This window comes from Cricetulus griseus, chromosome 6, assembly GCF_003668045.3.
Source record: "Cricetulus griseus strain 17A/GY chromosome 6, alternate assembly CriGri-PICRH-1.0, whole genome shotgun sequence".
Classification (NCBI taxonomy): Eukaryota; Metazoa; Chordata; class Mammalia; order Rodentia; family Cricetidae; genus Cricetulus; species Cricetulus griseus.
Window position 1 is genome coordinate 49,867,830 of NC_048599.1, and position 26,499 is coordinate 49,894,328.

Here is a 26,499-nt window from a genome sequence, read left to right on the forward strand (position 1 = left end):
CATCATCAAACATGGTTGTACAGTAGAAGGTCAAGTTCTTGCAACTGTCGTGTGTGATGACTGTAGCATGTATTGTATACTTCATACCATGTACTGAAAACCAGATTGGAAATACTAGCATCCAGCTTGTGGAGAGTGTGTGTGTGTGTGTGTGTGTGTGTGTGTGTGTGTGTGTGTGTGAGTGTGTGTGATGGGGAAGTAATATCAGATAGTGTTTTTAAAAGTCTCTGATCAGGGGCTGGAGAGATGGCTTAGTTGGTAAAGTGCTTGTTGTACATGCATGAAAACCCAAGTTTGAGACTCAGCACCTGCTTAAAAAACCAGGTGTGGTGGCTCATGTTTGTAATCACAGCACCACGGAGACAGAGACAGGAGGGTCCCTAGAGCTCAGCCCAGCCAACCAGTGTAACCAGCACCCCCAGGTCTTAAAGAGCACCTGTCTCAAAACACAATGTGGATTTCCCCTGAGGAATGAAACCCAAGCTGACCTTGTAGGTGACCTCTGGTCACCTACATATCTGAACATGCACAGACCTTTCTCAGATCATCACAGTTAACTGATGAGGTGAATACTAAAGCAGGTAAGAGGCTCATGGGGAGAAGGACCAGCGTCTAGCCTCTGCCACTTTGGAAGCCTGAGATAGGGAGTAGGTGAGCTACTCTCTTTACCATGATAAACAACATGAGGGATGTGGAAATATCTAGACACTAGAGTTCATGGGGGCACCAAGATGTACTCAAGGGCTGAAGTCAACAGGAAACCACACTGGGATTAAAGGTGTGTGCCACCATCGCCTGGCTCATCATGTCAGGTGTTATCTCCCCAATTTCTTTTGATTTCTCAGGATTCAAGACGTAGATGTCAGAAGCAATGATGCCTTGTTTTTCCAATGAGTTACTATCAAAACTAAGCAAAATTCCTCCAAAACCGGTCTCTATGATACCAGTTAAGACTATCGTTCTTCAGACCCCCCATGGAAAGCCTCACCCTCCCTGGGGAGCAGAAATGGTATGGGATAGGTAGGGTGTTAGTGGGGGACAGTGGAGGAGGGGAGGGAGAGGGAACTGGGATTTGTCATGTAAAACAATTTTGTTTCTAATTTAAATAAAAAATGGAGAAAAAAGAATATCCTTCTTTTTAAAATACTCACTGACTCCACTTAGTGCTGTTTGTGTGTACATGTTTGTATGTTCATGGATGTGGGACCGTCTACGGGCTCATGGAGATCCTCTCAAGGGCTGAATCCCTGAAGAAAACTGACTTGGGAGGGAAAAGTGTTGGGAGGGATGTGGAGAACTTGGAGGGGAGAATGGCTGTAGAATTGATCAAAACACATTATACGCATGTATGAATATAAATAAATCTTTTTAAATAAATAAAGATGCTTCCTCCTGGGCTGGGAAGATGACTCAGTCTCTTATTTATTTAATGTGAGGGTGTGTGTGTTGGGGGGTCACACAGGTAGCATGGCCCACATGTGGAACCCACATGTGGAAGTCAAAGTTCTGTTATGGGTGCTGGGAACCTAACTCAGGACTTCTGAAAGAGCAGCAAGCTCGCCTAACTGCCGAGCCATCTCTCCAGCCCTTAGCGGCGGCTCCTTCACACAATGTGGCAGTACACACACTCGCGAGCACACACACACACACACACACACACACACACACACACACACACACACACACACTTTCTTTTGGGCTACTACTTTCAAGAAAACTAGACAAATACTATAGAAAATTTCAGATAGAGACAGAGAGTACCCACAACAGACAATCAAAAACTGCTGTTAATCAAGGTTTATTGTCTGCCACCTGGCAGCTCATAAACTAGTCAGCCAATCGCAAGAAGCTATAACAGGCATGTCTTTTAACTACAACATATAATTCAGCAAATGAAATCTCTTAGTGACACTATCTCCATTTCTTCCAACAAAGTACAATACATAATTCAGTAAATGAAATCTCTTATGTCACCACCCCCATTCCTTCCCAAAACTACAACAAGAAGAAATTAAGGACAGGAAGATTGTAAGTTTGAAGTCAGCCTGGGCTATACAGGGAAACTCTGTTACCACCCCCCCTTCCCACTACGTCAAACAACTCTATCTGCTCCAGAATCTGTGTCTACCTTTCCCCCTGCAAGTTACTCATATCGTTACCTGAGGTTTAGTATGAAGTACCTCTTATAATCAGTTGATCTGAGCTCTCCAAATTTGTTCACCACCTCCCCCTAATTATTAATAGTTACTATCTATGTTATGGTTTGTTTACATGTCTTCTCAGACTTCTTCCAAAGTCAAGCTCTAGCTCCTCACTATATTAACCTTTTAGTCAAGGTAGGCAGTTCAACAATATCAACTTTATCTCTCCAAAGACGTCATTCCTGAAATCTTTTGTTTCCACTTTTGGGGCTGTTTTTCCTTAAATGGATTTGTTGTTGTTACTGTGTTTGAGTCAGGGTCTCACATAGTCCGGGCTGGGCTAGACGTTATTATGTAGCTGCGGATGACCCTGAACTCCTGGACCTTCTGCCTCACTTCCTGAGTTCTGGGATTTCAGGCATGCCAGTGCCCATGGAGACAATTGTGAACTGCTGGACACGGGTGCTAGGTACTGATCATGTGCTACCACAACTGGCTCTTATTTATTTTGTTTCTATTAAATGCCCTAATGTGTTCAAGGACCCAGGAAGGCAAGTTATTTAGATGGGTAGAAAACCTGTGCTTTATTACTCCAAATTAGAGTCACGATTCTAATTATCCCAATTTGTCTGGATCATTTCACCTTAAAGCTGAAAATCCCTTATCCATCAAAACCCCACATGTGGGAAACTGGGATGGTTGGGCATTCTAGTTCAAATACAGATACTAATACTTATAACTGAGGTGTAATGCATACACTGAAAAAATTAAGCCTATAAAATGATTATAGGGCTGGGCAGTGATGGTGAATGCCTTTAATCCCAGCACTTGGGAGGCAGAGGCACGCGGATCTCTGTGAGTTCAAGGCCATCCTGGTCTACAGAGTGAGTTCCAGGACAGCCAGGGCTGTTACGCAGAGAAACCTACCTCAAAAAACCAAATAATAATAATAATAATAATAATAATAATAATAATAATAATAAATAGTTTATTTTATTCTTTCCCTTTCTTTACACTCTGATTTCCTGGTCCTTGTTCCTCAACTCTATAAAAAATCAAGTATAATATAATTTCAGGTGTGTGAAAAACAGCCTGGGAGGTCAGTTTCCAGCACCTACGTTGAGCAGCTCACAGTTCTCTCCGTGGGCCCCTGCATGCATCTGGTATATATACAGACAAATAGGCATACAATACACAGAAGAATGTATATTTAAAAACTAGCCTGTTTTGTCTTTCTCTCCTTTATATGCCATTTTTTTTCTTTAATAGAAGCCTTTCTTAGACTCGGAGCTTGCTAAGAACTAGGGAATGAGATGAGGGTGGGCCCTGTGCACACCTGACCAGAAGGTCTAATAGGAGGCAGCAGCAAAGGATGTGTGCAACCATAGTAATTGTGTTGCATTCTTGATTAAAATGGGTAGTTGTAGGCCTTAAAATAAGGATCATATACTGACTCCCAATGGTTCCTGCTTTCTTATGTAATTCCTTCCCTTGAATGTGACTTTCTTCAAATTCTCCAAGTGGCTACAGTGCCACTTTTGTAATTACATTACATAAGACTAACCTTTAAAAAAATATGTTTTGGGCTGGAGAGAAGGCTCAGTAGTTAAAAGTGTTGACTGTTCTTCCAAAGCTCCTGACCTAAGCTTCTATTCCATGGAAATTATGACATAATAGATGTCTACTATTTTATGTTTCAGTATTTGTAGTAATATTATTATAGAGCAATGTCTATTATTTTATGTTCCAATATTTGTGGTAATACTATTATGTGGTAAAGACAAAGACAAATTTTTGTACAGTTAGAAGAGATAACAAAACAAGGATTTTATTTATTCAATTCTATCCATAAAAGTTACACATGTTGGGAGGGCCTAGGCCCTGCCCCAAATGACTTGACAGATTTTGATGATCCCTCATGGAATGCCCCACCCTCCCTGGGGAGTGGATGGAGGATGGGATGGGGCGGTTGGTGGGGGGCATGGGAGGATGGGAGGGGGAGGGAACTGGGATCCATCTGTAAAATAAGATTGTTTCTAATTTAAATAATTTTTTGAAAAAAGTTATACATGAACAATTCGGGCATTTTACTAGTGTGGGCATAGAATCAATTATATTACTTGGCATGTTTGTATATAAAATGCAATCTCAGGAAATTAGTGCTTGTTTGAAGGAAATAGCAGACATGCAGTGAACTGGTGACACACAGGAATCTGTACAAGAGATTTTGTGCTGTAAGATATGTATTTGCTCAACCACCAGCAGACTGGGTTGGGGCTCCTTGTACTCTCAAACTCCTGGCTTTGTGGTTTGAGCTCCCATGGGCAGAATGAATAGTGACAGAAACACAAGGATGTTTTTTAAGGGACTGTGTCAAAGCATAGGTGCCAGCAGTGTTCTTAATGGCACTGGAGTGTAACAGAGGGCAGAGAGGGTCTAGCTGCTCTGTAGGAAATGCAGCATTGCTCTGGTGCCTGGAGCTTGGAGAGTTGTAGGAAATACGCATTGATTGCTCTGGTGCCTAGAACATGGAGAGTCTTTGGATATTATGTTGGCTAATTTTATGTTAGCTTGACACAAGCCAGAGTTATTTGGGAAGAAGGAACCTCAACTAAAAAAATGCTTCCACCAGATAGGCCTGTGGACAAGATTGTGGGGGCATCTTCTTGATTGATGGTTGATGTGGGAGGACCCACCTTAATGTGGGTAGTGCCATTCCTGGACTGGTAGTCCTGGGTGCTTTGAAAAAGCAGGCTCAACAAGCCACTGAGAGCAAGCCGTTAAGCAGCACTCTTCCATGGCCTCTGCTTTGGTTCCTGCCTCCAGGTTCTTGCCCTGACTTCTTGGATGATGTAAGATAAAATAAACCCTTTCCTCTCCAGGATGTTTTTGGTCATGGTATTTTATTACAGCAAAAGAGAGCTAACTAAGATAGACTTATTGGAGAGGGGCTACCAGGGTGGGCCTTGGTGTCACATAGGCTGAGGCCATGAAGAAACACATTAAGAGATTTGGACAGAGAAACAAATGTCCAGGAATGACAGTTGAGATAACCTTTTTAGTGACTCCCTGATTCCCATCTTTGATGTCCAGCAGTGCGTTCTGTGTTCCTTGGGGCTACTCAAGGATGAAGAGCACTAGTGTTTAGCCTTAGAGAGAGGATGAAGGAAAGTGGACAAGGATGACACAATAAATATTGCGCTCGTTGCCCCTTTGCAGCCAGATGCCACAAACTCAGTGGACTGATGGGTATGTCCACTCAATCACACAGTATATTTCATGACAGGTTATGTAGACAAAAAAAAATTCCTAGAACAGACCATGGAAAGAAGAATAACAGTAATTTATAAGTCTGTCTCCTTTCCACCTTGTTCCTATTGACTGCTAAGTCCCAAAGAAACTCAGGACAAAAGGCTAACTGAGTTGCATACTAAGATATTAAAGCTGATGCCAGACTATCTGAACATCACCAATACTCCTTACAGGGTCCTTGCTCCTCTTAGCACTGCCTCTCCCCGACTCTATCTTAAACCTTTCCAGCTCCTGAGGTTCGATTCCCTTCCCCCAGCTGCTGCTGCTTCTTCCTCATCCTCCTCCTTTCCTATATAACCCAGTCATTTTGGCCATGAGGTCTTTTGGTCCTTGGCTTCTCTACTGATCCTTGTTCTCTTGTTTCTCTCCATGTCCTCTTGGCTCTGCTCTTGGATCTCTCTTGGTCTTCTTGCCTTCTCTCTTCTCTTTTTATCTCTTGCCCCCCACCCCTCCTCTCATGGTCAGGTCTATGCTATTGGCCATGTTCAGTCTAGACTCTTCCAGATGCCTCTGGCTGTATTCTCTCCCTCCATCTCTATAATAAAAACCTTCTCCTCTAGCTGAAAGTTGGTGGTGCACGCCTTTAATCCCAGCACTCAGGAGGCAGAGGCAGGCAGATCTCTGTAAGTTTGACAGCCTGGTCCACAAGAGCTAGTTTCAGGACAGCCTCCAAAGCCACAGAGAAACCCTGTCTCAAAAAACCAGGAAAAAAAAAAAAACAAAATACAAAAACCCTTCTCCTCAACTGTACAGTCATGTCCTCATTTTTGTTCATTGACCAGTTTGCTCCCTACCATTTTGAGTTTTCATGTATGGGCTCTTTAGAAGCCAATTCCCATATCCCCCAGGGGGACTTTTCATCCAGGTCTGGCAGTGGTAGAAAATACCACTGTCTCAAGGTATATGACACTGGCCTGGTTCCACACAGCATCTTGGAGAGTGGGTGCCCTTCTATTTCAAGTGACTGTTAATAGGCTGGCAGACTGAGGTGGGGCAAGAGGTAGAGGAGTTGGAGAATGGAAGCAATGAGCCTCCGAGAGGCAACTTAAGTGTGTGCTCTTCTATTGGTTCTTCCAGAAAGCCCTGTTGAGGGTAGAAAGAACTTTGTAGGATGATCGGGCTTTGCGGGAAGGGATAAAGAATTGGAGCAAAGCATGTGGAATATAATTGTTAATTTGACTGCTTTTGAATACCCAAGCAAAGGGAAGCGAATTGAAGCTTAGGAGCTGGAGAGTTTTAGGATAGGGTGCAGGGGTGGTGGTGTTGGCGGAGGGGCCTGGACGCTGTAAGGAATACTTGTGATGCTGGGAGAGCATATTTTGAATACTCAGTTAAACAGACATTCTACTCACCAAATTCTAAGGGAAACTCCCTCCTGTTGGAATACAGCCTCAAGCTCTGAACGATGGCATTCCAAGAAATGAAAAGGCACTAAAACATCAGGGTGTGTGTCACAATAGACAATTACAGTGAAGGCATCAAATTTCAGCTAACTGCGTTTTTGGGCAAAGAACTAGCACTTTATTCTTTAGGCACCGAGAGGCTCCACCTTTTTTTTTTTTTTTTGGTTTGTTTGTTTAAGCTCAGAAGATACCAAGCAGTTACCCGACTAGAACCCATTTATGGTGGGCGTGAGCGATTTCCTGTGCTTTCCCAGCATTCCTGAGGAAACCAGCGGCTTCCCTTGCGCTGCCATTCTTTAATCGGGAGGCACACATCTCTTTTTGAGACGAGGAGAACACAGAGCCAGCTCGAAAAATAACCTAACCTAACACAATTGAGAAAGCAGTTCGGGGTCTTAAGAGACTTGGTCTAGCCAGGAGGTGACGTCATGCGACTGTAGGCGCTCGCACAGTCGCCTTCTTTAATCGCGCAGGCGCTAGGCCCTCCCTACTGCCGCGCGTCCCCGCGTTGTCCCGCCCTGGCGCGAGGCAGGACGGGAAATCCAAGATGGACACTTCCACTTGAGTTCTGTCTGTCCGTCTTCGGTTCCCCGCTGCGGCCCAGGGATAAGGGATGAGACGCTGTGCGGCCGAGGAGCCATCGTGACCGACCTGCCGCCGCTCTCGGGCCTCCGCGGCCCCTGCGCCTCCGGGGAGCAGCCGGGGCTCGCCAGCGCCTGACGCGTCCCGAGTCACTCAGGTGCGGGCCCGTCTGGGTAGCGCATTGCTGGGACCTGGTGTCGGGGCCTCGCTGCACCCGGTGACCCGAGGGCTGAGCGCCTCGGGGCGAGCCCTGAACGTGTGCTTGGGTGACGGAGGCCCTCGTCTCAAACTGGGCTTTCCGGGGCGCGCCGGATGCGCCCTGCGCCAGAATCGCGGGCCGCTACCTCCCAGCGCTGGTTACTCAAAAGCACGGGGAAGCCTGTTTGTGTTGAGACAAAGCTCTGGGTTCCGCTGTTTGCATATGTTCCTAGTAACGGTAATGACAGTTTTGTTTATAGCATGTCAGCTCAGGACTTTTATGTGGCCCGTAATGAATAACACGGTTACTAATTTTGATAGAACTATGAAAGTATACGATGCTTTGGGCTAAAAGACTGCGAAAGTGGTGCTGTAAGTAATAATCCCGTAGGTTTGTTTTAAGCTATAAGAGAGTGAAATTACATAATTGCACAAGGAAAAGTCGGATAAAGTCGCCAGTTCTTTAATGTCGGCTACTTTGTTGAGTAGAATTTGGAAACGCCAGCCACATTTTGGAATTTCACATTCGTTTTATAAGGCATTTGTGGTTCTGTTTCAAATTGAGCTGTTCTCAGTACTGATTTATTTCTAGGAGGTGAAAAAGAAACTTGCTCCTGTTTTTGGACACAACCATCTCAGGATGGCATTTAATTCACAGCAAAAAAAGACTTTGTAGTTGCAGAGGGCTTCAGAGAAACCAGACTCTGAGGTGTTTGTAAAAACAAAACAAAATACCTGAAACTGATGCCATAAAAACTTCAGATGAGAGCTTCAAGTCAAATTTAGTTAGACATTGCTAATCTTGAGTGCCATTTCAAACACTAGCAGTTGGCTGTAGTGCTGATATCAAATGCTTGTTTTGAGCCATGTTTGGAGATTGCAATTTAAACGTAATGCCAAGAAACCCATTTTTATTGCAGAGGTTTTCTGAGAGACAGAGCCGACACCCACCTCACGTACTCTGCTAGGATGTTAGCCATCCCCACAGAATGCTTGTGAGGTGGACTGCCATGTTTCTGACATAGCTCCATCCAGGTCTTTGTAGTAGTAATAAACTAGTTTTGACTCAAAGGCTGATGAGAATGTGTTTGGATCCACACAGAAATAATGTTGATATTTGGAACCCATGTCGAACTTCTCTGAAGAAAGGGCAACGATGATTGCAGCCGGAGATTTGCAGGACTTTGTTCCTTTCGGTCGCGACCACTGCAAGCACCACCCTAATGCTCTGAACCTCCAGCTTCGTCAGCTTCAGCCAGCCTCTGAATTATGGTCCTCTGATGGTGCAGCTGGCTTGGTGGGGTCTCTTCAGGAGGTTACAATCCACGAGAAACAGAAGGTTTTATAAAGATTCCCATCATACTCTTGAAACATAGCATTAATAGTCTACTAGTGATTTAAAGCTACCTAGATGCACAGGAGAGAGAAGTATGTGTTGGCCCTTGGACTTCAAAGGCTCATGTTTGCTAGTTTCAGTCCCGTGCTGCCTACGGGGTCATACTTCATAACTTGTAATGAGGGTTGAATAATGTGATCATGTCTCATGTTAAACTTTATTTTCACTTGATATGACTAGATGTTAGAGATTAGAAGTGGTAGCCCCACACTTTTTTCCTAGAATGGGGCTGATGTCACATAAGAATATTAGAGGATGGGGCTGGAGAGATGGCTCAGAGGTTAAGAGCACTGACTGCTCTTCCAGAGGTCCTGAGTTCAATTCCCAGCAGCCACATGGTGGCTCACAACCATCCGTTATGAGATCTGGTGTGCAGATATACATGGAAGCAGAATGTTGTATACATAATAAATAAATAAAATCTAAAAAAAAAAAAAAAGAAAAAAGAATATTAGAGGAGGAGTAGCATCTTATTTTTAGATGGGGCTTCACTAAGAAGCCCAGACTGACCCTGAACTTTTCATCCTTCTGTCTCAGTCTTCTGAGTACTGACAATACAGGTGTGTGCCCCAATGCCTGGAGAACTAGTGGTTCTTAATTATGGATGTGAGATGTAAAAGTATGTCAGGAAACAGCAGTACCAGAACAGAATAGTTCTGTGTGTCCCCCAGCCTTGATTTTTTTTTTTTTTTTTTTGGGTTATACTGGGGGCCAAGCCAAGGTCATGGTCTTGATAGGCAAACACTCTATCACTGAGCTGTGCCTCTTCTCTCCTGCCTTGTTTAATCTTCATATGCCTTTGAAATCAAATCTCTTGGAGTGCACATAGTTCAAAGTCAGAAACTTTCTATCTTCCATTTATCTGGTGGGTGGGACAAGGGAAAGAAGATGAATGTATTTTCAGGTCTGAAGCAGGGAAGTCTACACTGCATCAAGTCCTCTGTTGAGTCACTGTCTCTTTTCTACTCTATTATATTTAATACATACCTTTAGTTTCCCTTCATGCATGGATTTTATTTTATGATCTATATGAAAGATACACTTTTTGCTTGCCTGTGTTTTTGGCAGAATAATACAGGAGACAGAAATATAAAATAAAATAACAGAAATTTTAGTTGGTTTAAAAAATGTCTATGCACCATGTGGATGCAGTACCCACAGAGGCCAGAAGAGGGCATCAGATCTCTTAGAGACAGTTGTAAGACTGTCAGGTGCTGGGAATCAAACCTGGGTCCTCTGGAAGAGCAGCAGTGCTCTTGGACTTGTGAGCCATTTCTCCCACCTGTCTAAAATTATCTCAAGAATCTCCTAATATAATTAATGTACCCACTTTGCTAATTCACCCACTTTGTTCATCCATGTACCATAGTCTTTTTAGGACTTAGTGTTGGGTTGAGTCTTAACCCATAGGCAAATCTTACTGCAGTCTCTTGAAAACAAAGGAGGAAGTGGTGAGCATGTCCTTTGTGTTGATTTTTAAGGAAAGCTGGCAGTTAAGAAAAGGTGTGAGTGAGATTGGAGATGCAGCCGACTTCGATGAAGAACTCTATGTGGCTGGGAACATGGTTATCTGGAGCAAAGGGAGTAAAAGCCAGGCACTGGCTGTGTACAAAGCATTCACAGTGGACAGCACTGTCCAGCAGGTGAGCTCACTGAGTTTGTACAGTTGATTAACTAATATAAGTATATACCTGTTTTGAAGAAAGCTTGTGTTTTAAAATTATAACAAATGACAACAGCTCTGTAACAGTCCTAGCAGTATACATTATGTCATGTAGTGGATATATTGGCAGGAAAGTAAGATTCTCACTTTATCCATCATGACATCGTTTTTTTGTAGGCCAGGCTGCCCTGGCACTTGAGTGAGGTCTTCCTGCCCCAGCCTGCTGAGTGTGCTGGGATGACAGGTGTGCATCACCAAACCTGGCACAATCTTTTATTTACTTTTTTTTTTTTTGAGACAGGGTTTCTCTGTGAAACAGTCCTGGCTGTTCTGGAACTCTGTAGACCAGGCTGTCCTCAAACTCAGATATCTACCTGTCTCCACTTCCCAAGTGCAGGGATCAAAGGTGTGCATCACCAAGGCCCTGCTTGCTATTGTTTTTGTAGTTACTGAGGATTGAATTTAGGGCCTTTTATATGCTGGGCAAGCACTTTGATATACATACATAACACTGCAGATAATAGTCTGTTAACACTAGATGTCAATCTTGAGACCTGTTATTGTCAACAAAAAGTTGTGTGACCTTAAAGCAAAAAAAATATTTTAAAGTACATGATTACTATCATTCATTTCTAGATGTTGAGTACATTAAACTTACTGGATTCATAGTGAAAGGAAATTCAGCCTAATGTACTAACTATTGTAGTGATTGTTGGAACCACTTTCTAAAAATTGATAGAAGAAATTAAGTACTTACTATTTCAGGAAGATGGGCAATTTGTCTTTATTTGATGATGGAAACTCTTATTGAAGAATACCAACACATAAATGTAAAATAAATGGTAGAAGTAGGGATCATTTTGTAGCTTGTATTGTGCTAATTAATTCAGGCAAGGTAGTAATGGTTGTTAACACCATTGCAGAAAAGGATAATACCATGCCAGTAGGTATGACTTGGCTAAATGTAAGTCACCAAATGCATTTTTTCTTTGAAGTTGTTTTTGGTCTCTGGCTCAACCAAGTGATTGAGTTGGGGTAAAGGATATTATTTACAGTGGGGTAAAGGATATTATGTACCTTCAGCTAGCTTTAACACAGAAAAAAAATGTCTACTGTATTTTCTTTTGAGAAATATTTCATGTCAAGTTTTAGCTCTAGCTTCCAGTTTGTAATAAACTTGAGGCCTAGGGGAATGAAATTACAAAGTAGCATGAGATGAAGAATTACTAATAGCATGAGATGGGGTATGGGTTGGAGGTTACTTAGTGGTGGCTGTGGCCAGAAAGATTATAAAGGTGCTTTCTGCTAAGCCCCACAAACTGAGTTGAATCCACAAGACCCACGTGGTGGAAAGACAGAACTGACTCCTGCAAGTTGTCCTCTGACTGCTACAGATGTGCTGTGGTATACACAAAATAAATAATATATGTAATCATAATAAAAAAGAAAAAAGACTGGGTGTGGTAGTGTATGTCTCTAATCACAGCACTCTGGAGGCAGAGACAGGCAGATCTCTTTGAGTTTTAGGCTGACTTGGGCTACATAGTAAGTCCCGGACAGCCAGGGCTCTGTACTGAGACCTTGTTTCAAAAAATAAGAAAGGACAGCTGATAGCTGATAATTATGGAAGCTGGTGGGTGGGAGGGAATGCATTTTGTTTCCTTTGTGTATATACTTTAAAATTTCTATAATAAAAAATTTAAAAGACAAAAATAGGGCATTTAGTAACTAGATGAATCCAAAATTTGGAAATGTTTACATTCTGGTCTCTTTAAAAAAGTGAATCAAGGAGGAAAAGGACTGTTCTAAAATGCAGGCACTAAAATGACATCACCAAATTCCTTTTTTTTTTGAACAGGGTTTTACTATGTAGAGGTCAGGCTGTCCTCAAATGAGCAATCCCCTTCCACCTTCCTCAGCCTCTCTAGTGCTGTGATTATAGGTATGGACTACCAATGCCAGGCCAAATGCAATGTTTTTGAATCTTTTAAAGTTACCTTTTTTTGAATTCTGGTTCTAAAAAAACTGGGTAAAAGTTTTCTTTCTTTTTTTTTTTTTTTTGTTGGGGAGTTGGAAAAGTTAAGGAAGGATTTACTGTTAGGTGATAGTAGAGTATTATTTTTATTCTCAATACTTAGGCGGGGGCCAGCCTGGTCTACATAATAAGTTCCACACTAGGCAGGGCTACATAGTGGGACCCTGTCTCAAAAGCAAACAAAAAGAGAACATCTTTAGTTTTTAAGTTAAAATTATTTAGCCAGATTTTATTATTTTTTAGGATCATGGCAGACTATATATACATCATAAAATGTGTGTTTTAAACCATTTGAGGTATTCAATTTAGTGACTTAATGGAAGATGTTTTCTAAACTTTTTAAATATGAGCATAGAGAGAATGAGATAAGTTGCTGAGTTACTTTTAAACTCTCAACATAATCCTTGCTTTTATAGGATACAGGATGTATATAGGCTGAGCTGATGTTTGAGCTTTAATTGCAAGACTTGTGTCAACTGAGTCTTTTATTTTATTTTCCTTTCCCTTAAGATTTAATTACAAACATAGTCATCTTAGAATATGTGGCATTAAGTGTTCTAATCTTACTTTTTGTTACTATTTGTTTCCTTGGTATGTGTGTATGACTGTGTGTATATATAAAAATACATCTATATTGAGCTGAGGAAATGTATTATGTAAATGTCATTGTTAATCCTGTCTGGCAGATGATTATTTAGATGTAATTTTCTTAGACAAGCATTTTGTTTTGGTTTCAGGCATTGTGGTGTGACTTCATTACATCACAGGATAAGTCTGAAAAGATCCACAGTAAGTTTCTTTATGAAATCTTATTTCCGATGATTCCAAGTATTTATCTCATTGTGTAATATGCTTATAAGCAACTCTTAGTCGTAGTGATTTAACTTAAAAGTTTTGCATTATGCATTGATGAACTTTTGCTGTTTGGATTGAACTGTTTAGTAGGAAAATAACCCATAAATCTTGTACCCTTTGCTTTCAGAGAGCCATGAAGTAGAGAAATGCATATGTATATTACAGAGCTCATGTATGAACATGCACAGCGTAGATGGGAAGGATTATATAGCTTCCTTACCATTTCAGGTAAACTTGAGTGTTTTAAGTTTTTCAGTGTGTAAAAACAAACAAAAAACAAAAAACAACCCCCCCATATACATACATACACACACACACACACACACACACACACACACACACACACACACACACCCACCCACCCACCCACCCACCCCACCCCTGGGCAGTGGTGGTGCATACCTTTAATCCCAGCACTCAGGAGGCAGAGGCAGGCGGATCTCTGTGAGTTTGAGAGCAGCCTGGTCTCTACTGGGTGGATTCCAGGACAGCCAGGGCTACACAGAGAAACCTTGTCTGAAAAAACAAACAAACAAAATCCCCACAACTTTTTTGTGTGTTTTCTTGGAGATCATGTATATCAGATTTTTATATAGATCTCTATGTATCAAGGGTATTAGTTTGTACTTAGTTTTAGTTTAACACGTGCCTGTCCTTTCCACAAAAACAGTTTTTTAATAAAGTAAATTATAATATGAGATGTTTGTCAGTTTAAAGATATTTGAGAAATCATTTTGGCTTTATTATAGTACGTCTGTGAATAATATTGGCCTTTTTCCTTGCAGCACATCATCTCTTAATGCTCAATGCTATTAAAGTTTTATTCACTCTTGTGTTGGTACCCACACTGGCCATAGTTTCACACTGAGCACCTCTTCTGTGGGTTTGATTTGTTTTTCTTAGAGTTGCTTGTAAAAAATCATAGGTTTTGAAGTACTGTAGCTTGTGAGTTTATTATCATGTTGCTTTGAAAGCTCTCAATAAATTCAAAGAAAATTGAATGTTCTGTCTTTTTTCCTGAAACCTTTTCTTAAACTTCTCTTATCCCCCCCCCCCCCTTATTGATAGGTGGCAAATGTTTGGGCCACTAAATATGGTTTGCTGTTCGAACGGAGCAGTTCTTCACATGAGGTGCCTCCAAGTCTACCTAGGTATTCCATTTATTCTGTTGAGAATATTATTTCTTGGGCTTTTTTCATGTTGATTCTGAAGTAAACTTGTTAACCTAAATGTTTGGGGTGGTGATGACGTCCTTGTTCACAGCATGAGTGTGCAAGCATTTTCATGCCAGTTAGAGCCCTGCTGTGATGCTGAGTCAGCACTCCATTGCCCTGTGCTCTCCTTCAGAGCATTAAATAGCAGCTTAATGACAAGATTCTGTTACTAGCTCTGCCATGTACTACTTTGGACATATCATTATTGCTGTCTTAGTTTCCATTTCCTTATTTGTTACAGGAATGTTAGTAGTTACTCTTGGGATCTATGCAGACTCTCACAGGGGCCCATTGTCTACAGGTGTTCAGTCATGGTGGAGACTTGTTGATGCTGCACTTCCCTTGCCTCCCTGGAAACTGTGTGCTTATTGAGAGGAGCATATACAGCAGGCACATTGCAAAAGCAGATGCTCGAAGCATCATAGCTGTTTGTAGATTTTAATCTCTGCTTTGCTAGAAAACCAGCACTTTTCCTCCTCAAAATTCCTGAAAATTGTAGGCTTAACTACTTAGTATTTTTCTCTTCTTTTTAAAAATGTGCCCCTTATTAACAAGTATAGGAGATTAAATTTCTACCATAGTCACACTGCCACTAAGAGAGATAAGTGAATGACTGTCTTAGGCCGGTTGTTATTTTCTGGGTTCTGTCATGTGATGGCTGCTATTTGCAGATTTTCCCTTGGACAGTCATTTTCTTTCTGTGTGTAAATGTATAGAATTATTTATTTTTAGAACTAAAACAGGATGATGTGAAAGACAGTATTTGAAGAATTTAGAAGGTTCCTTTTGGAGACAGTAGCTGTGACAAGATGCTTGACAAGCCCTTGAGGGAGGAAGGATTTACTTTGCTCACAGTTCAGCCCTTCATTTAGGGAAGGCGGGGCAGAGTTCATGTTAGGAGGACTGTGCATCTTGGCAGATCAGGAAGTGAATTGAGGGGTTGGGAACAGGACTGGGCAGAAACTCTCAGACCCTGTTTTCCCCAAGGCTCCACAGCCTCATGAAGCAATGCTACAAGTTGGGGACCAAGTGTTCAAACATGAGCCTATGAGGTATCTCATATTCAAGTGGTAACAGTAGATTTCTAGCTGCTTGTTTAGCACCAGGGTTATCTTGTTGGTAATTGTTTGTGTGTTTGTTTATTACTAGAGAACCTTTGCCCACTATGTTCAGCATGCTACACCCACTAGATGAAATAACTCCGCTAGTTTGTAAATCTGGAAGTAAGTGTACTTTTATACTCTTTTGCATAAACTCTGTTTTAATATTGAGGGAGGAAAATACAAATGAAGTTTGTTTACAAAGTGGCTTGTTTTATCAGAAGAAAATTTAAGCGTGTTATAAAAGTGACTTTTGGACTGGAGAGATGGCTCAGAGGTTGAGCTGCTTTTCCAGAGGTCTTAAGTTCAATTCCCAGCAACCACATGGTGGCTCACAACCATCCGTAATGAGATCTGATGCCCTCTTCTGGCTTGCAGGATACATGCAGACAAAATACTGTATACATAATAAATAGATATTAAAAAAAAAAAAAAAAGTCACTTTTATCCTGAAAGTAATTCATTGAAAGCAAGGACATTAGTTATCTCAGCAAAACTAAGACATATAAATCAGTGAGGGACACTCATGTTTGTTAACTTGCCTATAGGTGACTGTCCTTTGAAAATAAGAAAATGAATGATACTTGGATGAACGAAAGGGTTTTGTTGTTGTTGTTGTTTTGAGTAAAAATAACAGAGTCCTGATTACTGAGCACATTTTAGTATTTCACTTTTTTTGTTCAAGTTTACTGATAATCCACACCTTGAGTATATCTAAAGTCTTCCTGTATGTTTGGCTTTAAATTTAGGCTTTACCAAACATGAATCGATACCTACAAATAATAAAGACTGAAGACTGGAAGGACATTTATATTTATAGTGTTTGGTCATTTTACTGGTGCATTCCAAATGCCACTGAAGTTTCATCTCCTGCAGCATAAGTGGGATAGCCATTGCTAATCAAACCTCTGTCCTGTTTCTGTAAAACATACCAGCTGTCTTTTTAAAGGTTGTAGCAAATGGCAATAAAGATTGTTGATCATGTACTATATAAAACTATAAATACCTAAGATTCTGATTTGGTAAAAATGGAGTGTGGAGGCAAGTACCTATAGCCCCAGCTATTTCTGAGGCTGAGGGAGGAAGATTGCTTGAGACTAGCATTTTATGGGCAGGCTGGGCAACATAGTGAAGCTTCTGTCTCTCTTGATCTCTTTTTTTGTTTTTGTTTTTTTTTTTTTTTTAAGACAGGGTCTCCCTGTGTAGCTTTGGAGCCTGTCCTGGAACTAGCTCTGTAGACCAGGCTGGTCTCAAACACACAGAGATTTGCCTGCCTCTGCCTCCCAAGTGCTGGGGTTAAAGGTGTGCCCCACCAACACCTGGCCGTTTGCTTATTTTTTACTTCTTGGAAACTGCATCCCACTGTGTAGGCCTGGCTGGGCTGGAACTTTCTATGTAGATCAAGCTGGCCTCAGATTCACTGAGAGCTGCCTGCCACTGTCTCCTAAGTGCTGGGATTAAAGGTGTATGTCACCATGCCTGGCTAGTTTTATTATTTCTTTATAAAATAATTTCTATTCCTGCAGAATAATCATGTTTTTCATTTCCCAATATTTTAACTGAGGAGAAAATTGTTAAGGATATGGAAACTGGTCTGTGGTGCAGTAGAAAAATAACTGAACTCAGCAGGAAAAACTTGATTTGTAATGAGTAAAGCACACATTGTTCACCACTTCACTAATTATTAGAGGTAATAGAGCCAGGGAGCCAGTTAGTTGGACCTTTCCAACAGATGGTTGTAATCTTGAAAGAAGTTGATTGTTGGCTGGACGTGGTGGCACACGGAAGCCCAGTACTTGGGAGGCAGAGACAGGCAGATCTCTGTGAGTTTGAGGCCAGTCTGATGTACCTAGTGAGTTCTAGGCAGGACAGCCAGAGATACATAGTGAAATCCTGTCTCAAACAAACAACAACATCCCCAACCCCCCCCCCCCCAAATGATGAAGAGGAGGAGTCTTGGACCCTTTTTGCCTCTATTAATGACGAATCAGGACAAATCTTCAACTTTTGAGTTATATGTGTGACAAAGTGCAACTAGTCATTATGCCATGTTTAATGCCTTCTGAGGAAGTAGACAATCCGTAAATTTAAAATTCCTTGTCAGGTCAGTTACATAACACTGAATGGGTTTTGTGCTTTAATTGTCTTGGTTCCCTCTCCTTTTAGGAACAATGAGAACTTTCTTCATAAATAATTCTTTTAAAATAGTAAAGCTACTCTTCTATACCTGGTCATTTCCATTTTGATTTTCAGGCCTTTTTGGCTCATCACGGGTGCAGTATGTTGTAGATCCTGCAATGAAAATTGTGTTCCTCAATATCGACCCCTCTATTGTAATGACCTATGATGCTGTTCAAAATGTGCATTCTGTGTGGACTCTTCGGAGAGTAAAGCCAGAGGTAAGGGAGACGGATACTGCTGCTTCTGTGAGAGAGTGAATCCTGAATGCATGCACAGTTTTTGAGGTCAGTTGAGTTCCATCCATCCTGTATCCTTATTGCTCATTTTCCCGTTCACTTTGACTTAAGGAAGAGAATGCTGTTTTGAAGTTCCCTGATCAGGCAGGGACCCTTCAGAATGCCGCCACTAGCAGCTCCCTCACAGCACATCTCAGAAGCCTCTCCAAAGGTGAATCCCCCGTGGCTTCACCTTTCCAGAATTACTCCTCCATTCACAGCCAGAGTCGCTCTGCCTCCTCACCCAGCCTGCACTCTCGCTCGCCTTCCATCTCCAACATGGCGGCTCTCAGGTAGGTGCCTTTCTTTATTTTAAACATAATATTACAAGCAACGGATACCTGCTTTTTTTAGCTCTTACATTTTTGAAGAATTTAAGGTTCCTACTGACAACTTTTGGGTAGTTTTTAGGGGGACTAGACATAAACCCAATTATGGCCACTTTAAAACTTCTAAACCTGTGATGCCCCAATTTTTTGTTTGAGTCGTATTTAGACCCTTCTTATGATGTAAAGCTGTAAAGTTGCGTTGTTTCTCCCATGATGTGGCAACACTTGGAGTCACGTTTAATTCTACAAATACTTCGTTAGTTTTTAAAACCTTAATTTTTTTTTCCCCCCCAGACAGGGTTTCTTTGTGTCTGGAGCTCATTCTATAGACCAGGCTGGCCTTGAACTCACAGAGATCTGCCTGCCTCTACCTCCTGAGTCCTGGGATTAAAGGTGTGTGCCACTACTGCCTGGCTGGTTTGTATATGTACAGCAGCCTACTTTGAATAATGTATATCATTTACTTTTTGAAAAAGAGACTTATTTTAAGTTCTAAGTGAAATCTTTTTTTAAATTTTTTATTTTTTTAAAGACTCTCTGTGTAGCCTTGGTTGTTCTGGAACTCAGTATGTAGATCAGGTTGGCCTCGAAACTCACAGAGATCTATCTGCCTGTCACTGCCTCTTGAGTGCTGGGATTAAAGTCATGCTCCTCTATTCCTGGCATAAGTACATTTTAACATTAGTTATAAATAAAGCTTTAGGCTGTCATAAATCACTAGGATAAACCATTGAAATAGCTGTTCATTTCTGAAAGTGTCTGTGTAACTAGCATTGTACCATGAGTGCTTCTTCCCATGTGTAGGGTTGAATACGAGTTATTGGCATGTGTTAGGAACCCAGGTTGCTCATGGTGATGCCCACTCTGCTTATTTTGCAGCCGTGCTCATTCTCCTGCCTTAGGGGTACACTCCTTCTCAGGGGTGCAGAGATTCAACCTTTCAGGCCACAACCAGTCGCCAAAGAGACACAGTATTTCTCATTCTCCAAGTGGCAGTTTCAACGACTCATTTTTGGCACCAGAAACGGAGCCTATTATTCCTGAGCTGTGCATTGACCACTTGTGGACTGAAACACTTCCTAGTACAAGGTTTGGTGGATATAATTTTATATTCATAGAAAAATATTACTAACATTTTGGAAAACGTTTCGTGCTTTGCCTGATGGTTTAACTAATCGGTAGAGTGCTTACTAAATATGTGTGAAATGATTTAAAATGTCTTTCAACATTAGTTATGGTATTAACACACATAAACTATACAGAGATACATATTTATACCACCTTAATTTTAGAAGAAATTATTAATACTAAAATGATCATAGAAATGTTTTTCATTGAATATTTATTTCTTTAATATAGTAACCTTTGAGATTTGAGGTATTTGAAGTTTTAGGGCAAAATACCTAATTTTGTACTATCATAGTTAGGGTTCTATTGCTGTGGAAAGACACCATGACTAAGGCAACACTTAAAAGAAAAGCATTTAGTTGGGGGACTTGTTTATAGTTTCAGAGAGTTAGTCATCATGTTGGTGGGAAGCAGACAGGCATGTCATTGGAGCATTAGCTGAGAGCTTTACATCCTGATCCACAGGCATTAGGCAGAGCAAGATCCAGACCCTAGGCCTAGAGTGGGCTTTTGAAATCTCAGAGCTTACCCCTAGTGATACGTATCCTCTCACAAGGCCACACCTCCTAATCCTTCCCTGACAGCTCTTCATCTAGGGACTAAGCATGTCAATTTGAGCCTAAAGGGGCCATTTTCATTAAAATCACCAGATATAGCTTCAGTAATTTGAAATTTTATGGCAGTTTTGGGTAATTTTATCTTTGTGTTAAATGTCAGCTCTACTTTTTGAGAAATAAATAACCCTAATCCTTTTGTAATCTCATCGATAATTTGTTAATTAATTCAGCCACATGCCAGTGATTGTCCAACAAATAGCTAAAAATAGCGACACTGGAGTGCTTGCTCTTCTGCAGGTAGGGCTTGGGGAAGATGGGCACAGTCAGCAGCTGTGGTCCAAAGAGCAGTTGAGAGTGTGAGTGTGAAGACTGATACTCCTGCTTTGCCTTGTGAGGGGAGGGGACAAGCTGAGAATGAAGAGGTTTGCGAGTGATTGCCTTTTTAGGCCTGCTTATATGTGCATAGTAAACAAACAGCAGAACAAGTTGTAGGTGTGACTGAGGCATAGGGGGCCTAGGATTGACAGAGTGTGAGTGTCAGGCTCCTGGGGTCTCTGGGGGCCTGTGGATAGATTTACAGGGTTTCTGTTAATTCTGGAATTGTTAGGTGGTAGTGGGTATGTGTAGTGTGTAGGCCTTTTTCTGGGCAGGGTTTTTAAACATTCATTCAGTTTTCACAATCTATCACCTCCTAACAAGTTAAAACTGAGTGCCGTAGAAGACTAGGGACTCAGGATTTGGGAGGTGGATGATGAGAGCTGCTACAGAGATAGAGGAATGGAAGTCAGGTGAGATGTCATGAATACACACAGACATTTCAAGAAGAGAGTAGTGTTAGTATTTCCAGGTGCTGGTGCTGTTTGGCCCTGACTATTTATTACTTGAGAAGGTACATCGACTCCATTCTGATCACTTACCTTAGGCTTGAGGGTTGCTAGGGAAGCATGGAGCAAAAGAAATGGGAGGTAAGGAAGTGAGGTAGATGGCTTGTCGAATGTTTTAAGGAGCTGCCTAGGGGTGTTTTGCATTTGTTGAACTATGTAATGAAAAGTAGTCTCTGAATTTCACCCGAAATTGTTGCTTTATATAACTAAAAGATAAGAGTGGGTCTTTTACCTAGCCACACAACATTTTTACTTCTGACCAAATAACTCCTTCCTCTTGTTTTTTCCCCTTGTGGGGTATGTGTGTTTGCATGTACAGTTACACTGGTATATACACATGGAGGTCTGGGTGTGACATTAGGAATCTTCCTGATTTTCCTACCTTCTATACCTTGTTCACTGAGGCAAGGTCTGGATTGAATTGAATCCAGAGTTCACTGATATGACAGTCCAGCTAGCCATCCTGTTCCTGGGACCCTTTGTCTCTGCTTTCCAAGTGCTGGGTTTATACTTGGACTGCCATACTCACCCGGCCTTTAGTTGGGTTCTGGGAATTCAAACCCTAGTACTCATATTTGCATGGTATGTGCCTACGAGTTGTGTCACTGTCTTAGCCCTCCACTTAACCCTTTATAGCATCCTTTTTAGGCTATAGTCTGACTATGAGTACTTGAATAGGGATGTATTCAACTAGAGAGTGTGTTGCACATATAGAGAAAGGAAATGATGGATAAAAGGGAATCTGAAATTGGAGCAATTAATTTTAGAAGTGATATTTGAACACATACGCATGGAGTTTTTGTGTCATGGTTATTGCTTGATCCAGGAAGAGTATTATGCTTTCTTGTAAAATGTTTACGAAGTTTAAGTTACTGAGGTAGATTTTTGGACCAATACTGACAGTTTATTAATGTGTCTACTTTAGAGAGAAAAATTCTCCTGCCTCCAAGGTATTTATAACAACTGACCTGTGTGGACAGAAGTTCTTGTGCTTTTTAGTGGAGACCCAGCTTCAGTTACGGTAAGTGTTTCTATTTCCTGTTGTCTTTGAAGGAAGTTAGGGCTGATTCCTTCTCTCCTTTTCTGTTTTTCTTATGTAGCCTTATTGAGAGTTCGGTTGTGTCATAAGGTTAACTTGTAGTAAGTGTATAGTTTGTAATTTCTAGTAAATTTATAGAGGTGTGTAGCCACCAACTCCACAGTCCAGGCTTAAACAGTTTTGAATCACCATGGAGAGACCCTCTCCCATATGCAGCTGGTCTTTCCCGGCTCCCAGCCTCAGGCGGCCATTCTAGGGGGGGCTTTCTGCTTTACATATTAATCATTAAAATTATTATTATTATTTTGTAGCACTGGCTGGCCTGGAACTTAGAGATCTGCTTGCCTCTGCTTTCCAAATTCTGGAAATAAAAGACATTTGTCCACACCCTGTCCTATAAATGTGGTTTTGTTGTTGTTCGTTTTTGTTGTTGTTTTGTTTTTGTTTTTGGTGATCAACTTTTTCACTTCTCATAGTGACTTTTGTGATCCACCTTGTTGGGACATGTATGAGAACTTCTTCAATGTTATTGTACAGTACTCAGTGTATAGATAGGTCACATTTGCTTGCTTACTAATTGATGGATAGTTGTTTGCTTTGTTTTGTTTGGGTTTTTCGAGGTAGGGTTTCTGTGTGTCTTTGGAGGCTGTCCTGGAACTAGCTCTTGTAGACTAGGCTGTTCTTGAACTCACAGAGTTCGCCTTCCTCTGCCTCCCGAGTGCTGGGATTAAAGGCGTTCGCCACCACTGCCCAGCATGATGGATAGTTTATCTCATTATGTAGCCCTGCATGTCCTGAAACCTATGTAGACCAAGCTGGCTTTGAACAGAGAGATCCACTTGCTTCTGCCTCCCTTTGGGATTAAAGGGCATGTGCTACCATGCTTACCATTTTCACTCTTTGACCACTGTGAATCAGGAACCTGTGTGCAAATATTTTTGTATGGACATATATAATTTTGTTTTTCTTGGGTGGATACCTAGCAGTGGAATTGTTGGACTGACTGGTAAATCATGTTAAACTTTTTAAGGCTTTTTTTGATTTGATTTTCAATGGCTGTACAGTTTTACACTTCTTCCTCCTGTGTGTAAAGGTTGGTTCATGTCTCTTTATTCCAAACAGTGTTGGATGTTGTCAGCATCTTTGATTATAGCCACCCTAATGGAGTGTCAAGTGGTTTCTATTTATATTTTCCTGATACTTTTTAAAAAAATAATTATTTTCTGTGTATGTATGTTTTGTCTGCATGTATGTTTGTGAACTGTGTGTGTACATGTCTGGTGCCCACAAAGGTTCTTGGCAGAAGAGCACATTAGATACCCTGGAACTGGAGTTACAAATTGTTGTGAGCTAGTATGTGGGTATTGGGAGCCAAACCTGGTTGTCTGGAAGAACAGTTGGTGCTCCTAACCTCTTAGCCATCTCTTCAGCCCCTTCCTGATGCTTTTGATATTGATCATTTTCTCATGTGGCTGTTAGCCACACACCTTCATAGGCAAAATGCCTGTTGACATGTTTTTTCTACTCATTTACCTTTTCATTTAAAAACTATAGCTTACAGCAAGTTGCAAAATTGTATTGAGGTCCTCCAAATCATGAAGTCTTTGAATTTAAAATTTTTTCATTATTGCATTGCATGTGATGTGTGTGTGTGTGTGTGTGTGTGTGTGTGTGTGTGTGTGTGTGTGTCTGTCTGTCTGTCTGTGTCTGTGTCTGTCTGTCTGTCTGTCTGTCTGTCTGTCTGTCTGTCTGTCTTACTGCATTCAAGTGTAGGAGGTCTGAGGGCAAGTTGGGGGAATCTGTTCTCTCCTTCACTACACAGTCCTAGGGATTATACCCAAGCTGTTTGGCTTTACCTGCTGAGCCTTCTAGATCCCTGGCCCCATGTGTTTTTTTTCTCTCACTGGTAACATCTTATATTATTGCAGCATGTTTTTAAGATCAGGAAACTGGTATCAGTATGACCTACACGTCTTTCTTTGATTTTACACATATTCATTCGTGTGTGTGTGTGTGTGTGTGTGTGTGTGTGTGTGTGTGTGTGTGTGTGTGTGTGTATTTATATGGTTTCATGCAGCTTTCTTCTATCTGCAGATTTTTGTAACTGTCTTGATAGCTAAAGATACAAAATAACCTTTGTCACCTTGAAGATTTTCCATTTGCTGCTCCTTTGTATCCATCCTGTTCTCTCTGTCCTCTTGCTCCCTGCCGGCAGTGAGCACACACTTGTTTCTGTCTTTGATTTTTGAGACAAAGTCTCTATGTAGCCCTCCCAGTCTTGGAACTCACTCTGTATACCAGGCTGGCCTCCAACTCACAGAGATCTCTGTGTTTCCGAAGCTGCCCAGGCCAAGTGACACTCTTTTAAGACTTGTTTCTTTCTGTTTTTACTTTCATACTTAGCTGTGTAAAGTTTCAAGAGAGTAATGACAAGACCCAGCTCATCTTTGGCTCTGTCACCAATGTTCATGCAAAGGATGCAGCACCAGTGGAGGTAAATGCACATTGAAAATTGTTATGCTTTATCAGATTAATTTACTCAGAATACAAGAGATTTTTTGTTTGTTTGTTTTTGTTTTCAGAAGATAGACACCATGCTGGTATTAGAAGGCAACGGGAACCTGGTGCTATACACAGGAGTGGTTCGGGTACGTTGAAAGAAGTGCTTTGTGCTTTTGGTAGAACTGCCTCCATGATTTACAATTGGCTCAGCTGCTTCTGTGCAATTTGGCAGAAGATAATTGATAAGTGGAAAAGGAAGCTCATTGTGGAGGCCAGTCCTAATTTGTACTAGGGTTTGATACTATGTGCCTGTCTTCACCAAATGGGAAACCTTTATTGAGAGTAGGTAGCCTCTTAAAAACCAGTTTGGGAATGGAAGATGAGCAGCTTTAGAAAGCACCAGCATTGCAGTATTTCATTATATTAAATGTTATATATGTTGTTTGTAACTTCCTTTTGTAACCTTTGTCAAATTTAAAATATATACTTAAGCTGGATGTGGTGGTGAATGCCTGTAATCCCAGCACTTGGGAGGCAGAGGCAGGTGGAACTTTTGCGTTCTAGGCCAGCCTGGTCTACAGAGCGAGTTCCAGGACAGCCGAGCTACATGGTGAGACACTGCCTCAAAAAAACAAAAACAAAAACAAAAAAAACTTAGTTTGAGGAATAATAAATAAAATGTACTGCCAATATCTTTGTTTTTTCCTTTGTTTTTGAAAATGGCAGGGTCTCACTAAGTAGCACAGGTGTTGGGATCCTCCTACCTCAGTCCTCTGACACTGGGCCTGCCAGTAGCTTTATTCTGTTCTCTGAATGCACCTTTCACCTGCCTCCCCAACACACTATCCTGGCTTTTCTGGTAAAGCACCCTTTGATTTTGTTAGCCTTTGTACTCATGTATGTGTCACTTAAGAACAGTTTGTTCATTTTTCCTTGTTTTTGAACTTTTATATAAAGGAGGTTATAAATATGACTCTTGAGATGTACTTTATGAGATTTTTTATACTCTCTTGACTATATTAGCATCCCTTTTCAGCTTTTCTGCAAAAAAGTTTCCTGAATCAAACAAAAGAATTTATACTGAGGTATTCACCGTTGACTGGCCTAATTTGAAGAGTTGTTAAATATGCGTTGTGTTTAGTGAGCATAAACTTCAATATATATAAAGAACTTTTAGCTCATGTGTCTAAACATTTAACTTAAAGGATATGACATATTCACTACTCCCTCCCCCAATCTTTTTATTTGCTAAAGGTGGGGAAAATTTTTATTCCTGGACTTCCAGCTCCTTCCCTGACAATGTCCAACATGATGCCCCGGCCTAGTACACCCCTTGATGGTGTTACTACTCCCAAGCCTCTTGGTAAATTACTTGGATCAATGGACGAGGTAAGAAGGAAATTGGGTCTTGTCAAATGTAAATCGTGTTTTAAAGAAGTTTGGTCAAGCATTTGTTCTTTCTATGGTTAACTTTATTTTAGGTAATATTTACAGATACATGTTTTCAAGCACAAGTGATGGTTACTATATGCTTACCTCGTTTGTGCTGTGAGACATGTTCTTTGAAGATTTGTGTTAGGTGTTCTTAGGGTGTGTTTTCTTAGGAAGGCCAAAGGAAGTCTGTGTCAGTAGAAGAGACATAAAGAAGGCCTGAGTTGTTTGTATGTCACAAAGCAGGAGGGTGACATGATAGTCCTCAAGAGGT

At 41.1% G+C, this 26,499-nt stretch overlaps 1 protein-coding gene across 1 annotated transcript in view; it reads left to right on the forward strand.

Moving 5' to 3' along the window:
• Positions 1-7,360: 7,360 nt before the first annotated feature.
• Positions 7,361-26,499, forward strand: part of Anapc1 (anaphase promoting complex subunit 1) — a 76,295-nt gene continuing 57,156 nt past the window's right edge. Inside the window, exons 1-14 of the mRNA XM_027421847.2 lie at positions 7,361-7,595; positions 8,739-8,975; positions 10,514-10,675; positions 13,468-13,519; positions 13,713-13,813; positions 14,654-14,736; positions 15,949-16,022; positions 18,153-18,298; positions 18,428-18,648; positions 19,564-19,773; positions 22,179-22,274; positions 24,696-24,786; positions 24,875-24,940; positions 26,049-26,183. Coding sequence (XP_027277648.1) covers positions 8,763-8,975; positions 10,514-10,675; positions 13,468-13,519; positions 13,713-13,813; positions 14,654-14,736; positions 15,949-16,022; positions 18,153-18,298; positions 18,428-18,648; positions 19,564-19,773; positions 22,179-22,274; positions 24,696-24,786; positions 24,875-24,940; positions 26,049-26,183 — 1,650 coding nt within the window. The 5' untranslated portion in view covers positions 7,361-7,595; positions 8,739-8,762. The remainder of the gene's footprint in view (positions 7,596-8,738; positions 8,976-10,513; positions 10,676-13,467; positions 13,520-13,712; positions 13,814-14,653; positions 14,737-15,948; positions 16,023-18,152; positions 18,299-18,427; positions 18,649-19,563; positions 19,774-22,178; positions 22,275-24,695; positions 24,787-24,874; positions 24,941-26,048; positions 26,184-26,499) is intronic.